General features: G+C 34.7%; 2 protein-coding genes, besides 1 other annotated feature; one reads left to right on the forward strand and one right to left on the reverse strand. All coding sequences in view use genetic code 11, as the record gives it.

Annotated features, from left to right (window-relative positions):
* clpP (ATP-dependent Clp protease proteolytic subunit) overlaps positions 1–2008 on the reverse strand; it is a 2035-nt gene extending 27 nt beyond the window's left edge. The window contains exons 1-3 of one mRNA in view: positions 1938–2008; positions 839–1130; positions 1–201 (exon numbers count right to left, since the gene is read on the reverse strand). The exon at positions 1–201 is cut by the window's left edge and continues 27 nt beyond it. Coding sequence (YP_358703.1) covers positions 1–201; positions 839–1130; positions 1938–2008 — 564 coding nt within the window.
* Positions 1–2500: part of a sequence feature (LSC,large single-copy region) that runs on past both edges of the window.
* Positions 2454–2500, forward strand: part of psbB (photosystem II 47 kDa protein) — a 1527-nt gene continuing 1480 nt past the window's right edge. The window contains exon 1 of the mRNA in view: positions 2454–2500. This exon is cut by the window's right edge and continues 1480 nt beyond it. Within this exon, the coding sequence (YP_358704.1) occupies positions 2454–2500 (47 nt within the window).

Raw genomic sequence — 2500 nt, forward strand, 5'->3', positions numbered from 1 at the left:
TCCATAAGCTTGGGCTTCTGTTGCTGACATAAAAACATCTCTTTCCATATCTTCGGATACAACCCATAAGGGTTTCCCCGTTCTTTGTACATAAACCCTTGTGAGGGTTTCACGCAGTTTCAGCAGTTCTTCCGCTTCCAGGACAAATTCGCCTGTTTGTGCCTCATAAAAAGAACTAGCAGGTTGATGGATCATTACCCTGATGATATAACAAAATAAAAGCTTCCCCTATCTCGCATGATAAAGCAAAGAGAAAAGAAAGATAAAGAATAGAAAAAAGATAGAATTGAACAACCGTACAGGCATCTTTTGTGCATACGGCTCTACAAGAAAATTGACCTCCCCTCCTTTCTATTGAAGAAAGAGAAAAATAGAATCTATCAGACTCAGATGGGTAAATGATCAAATTGCCATCCTTCCTTTCGGAGGAGTTAAAAAATACTATGATGGCTCCGTTGCTTTATATGTTTATTTTTTCTTTTTTTTTTTTTGTCTGTGATTCAGCAATCCCAAAGTTTCTTTTTAATCCGATCAAATAAGGAAAAAATCTTTTTTTTTTTTTTTCGTACTCTTTCATAACATAAATATTGTTAAGAACTCTCCGGCATGAAAACAAAAAAGTTTGTGACGCTGAACTGAACTCCCGATAGATAAGAGAAAATCGGAAATACCCCTTATCTCATACTACTCTCTCGATACAGAATCTAATGTTTTGAAAAAAAAACAATACAAAAATTTCTCATATCGAATTCGAAGTGCCATGCTATTATTACTTAGTATTCATATGGCGAAGGCATAGTCTTCTTTTTTCTCTCAAATAAAAACCTCATTGGCGCCAAGCGTGAGGGAATGCTAGACGTTTGGTAATTTCTCCTCCGACCAGGATAAAAGATCCCATTGAAGCGGCTAATCCCATGCATATTGTATGGACATCTGGTCGCACAAATTGCATAGTATCATAAATAGCCACCCCAGGTATTACCCAGCCCCCAGGAGAGTTTATAAACAAATACAGATCTTTGGTCTCATCCTCGATACTGAGATATACCATAAGACCAATAAGTTGATTCGAAATCTCGCTATCAACCTCTTGGCCTAAAAAAAGTAATCTTTCTCGATAAAGTCGGTTGATTAGGGTAAAATTGTATCCCTTAGGAACCGTACATGCGCCTTTTGATGCATACGGTTCAAAAAAAAAATGGTGAATCAATGTATAGATTCCAGTCCTCTTTCTTTTTTTCTAGAAAGGTTCTTTCTTACTTCTAACGAAAGGGCTTTTCTTCGATTTTTTAATAAAGACGAGTTTTGACTCCTTTTTTATATTTTCGATTTTCCATTATAAAATTTGAAGTTATAAGAAAGGGTCATTAAACTTATCGAATTAACTTCTCATTGATGTATTCTTTCATCGAGATTTAATCCAAACCGCGATGGTATTTTCTTGTTCCTGAATGGGTCTGTTTCATCTTTTTAGGTTTATGCTCTACTCCGGGTAAAGATCCGCCCGATTTGGATTTGTACATATAGGACAAATGCTCCCATTACCATTTCTTTTTGTATTTCTTTTTTTTTTTCAATTCATTTTATACAAGTATTTCTTAGAGTTGAGATAACTTTGCTTGACAATTAGGATCTCTTTACAAAGAAAAAATATGAATAGCAATCATAGATATCTTACCAATCCAATTGGGTTTTTTCTAAACGGAGCCTGGATACTTCATTTTTTTAGTCCAACCAAGCCAACCATAAATTATTCTAATTGAATTTTTCTAATTGATAATAGTAATATGAATCCCCTCAAAAATGGATCTAATTGCACTTCACGCTCCAAATTTTTGATGATTAAATTTATCTTTCTTGGGTGAAACGGGGGATATCTCGATCGGGGGAGAGAACGGGGAAATACCATATGACCCAATATATCTGACAAGTCGCACTATACGTCAACCCAAGATGCATCTTCCTCTCCAGGACTTCGGAAAGGGACTTTTGGAACACCAATAGGCATTAAATGAAAGAAAGAACTAAATACTATATTTCACTTTGAGGTGGAAACGTAACAATTTTTTTTATTGTCTTTATAATATTCATATTGGTTTTTATCGTATTTATTTTATCCATAGATTATAAAAATTCATAAAGAAAGACAGAATGAATAAACTCAAATTATTACGAATAGGTCTTTCTAATGATAAATAAGTATGGACTCATTCGCTCATAGAAAATGGGATCAACTCCCCCATTGCGTATTGGTACTTATCGAGTATAGAATAAATCTGCTTCTCTTTGTTCCTACGAACAGAATTGTTCCATTATTACCAACAGAATAGAACACCCTTGTTCGGAAATAATCGACTGAACAAGAGTGGTCCATAGGATAGTCATATTATAGTCTTTTCCAATGCAATAAAGTTACGTAGTGTCTATTTATCTTTGATATAAGGGGTATTTCCATGGGTTTGCCTTGGTATCGTGTTCATACCGTTGTATTGAATGATCC

Source organism: Nicotiana sylvestris, chloroplast (assembly GCF_000393655.2).
Source record: "Nicotiana sylvestris chloroplast, complete genome".
NCBI lineage: Eukaryota > Viridiplantae > Streptophyta > Magnoliopsida > Solanales > Solanaceae > Nicotiana > Nicotiana sylvestris.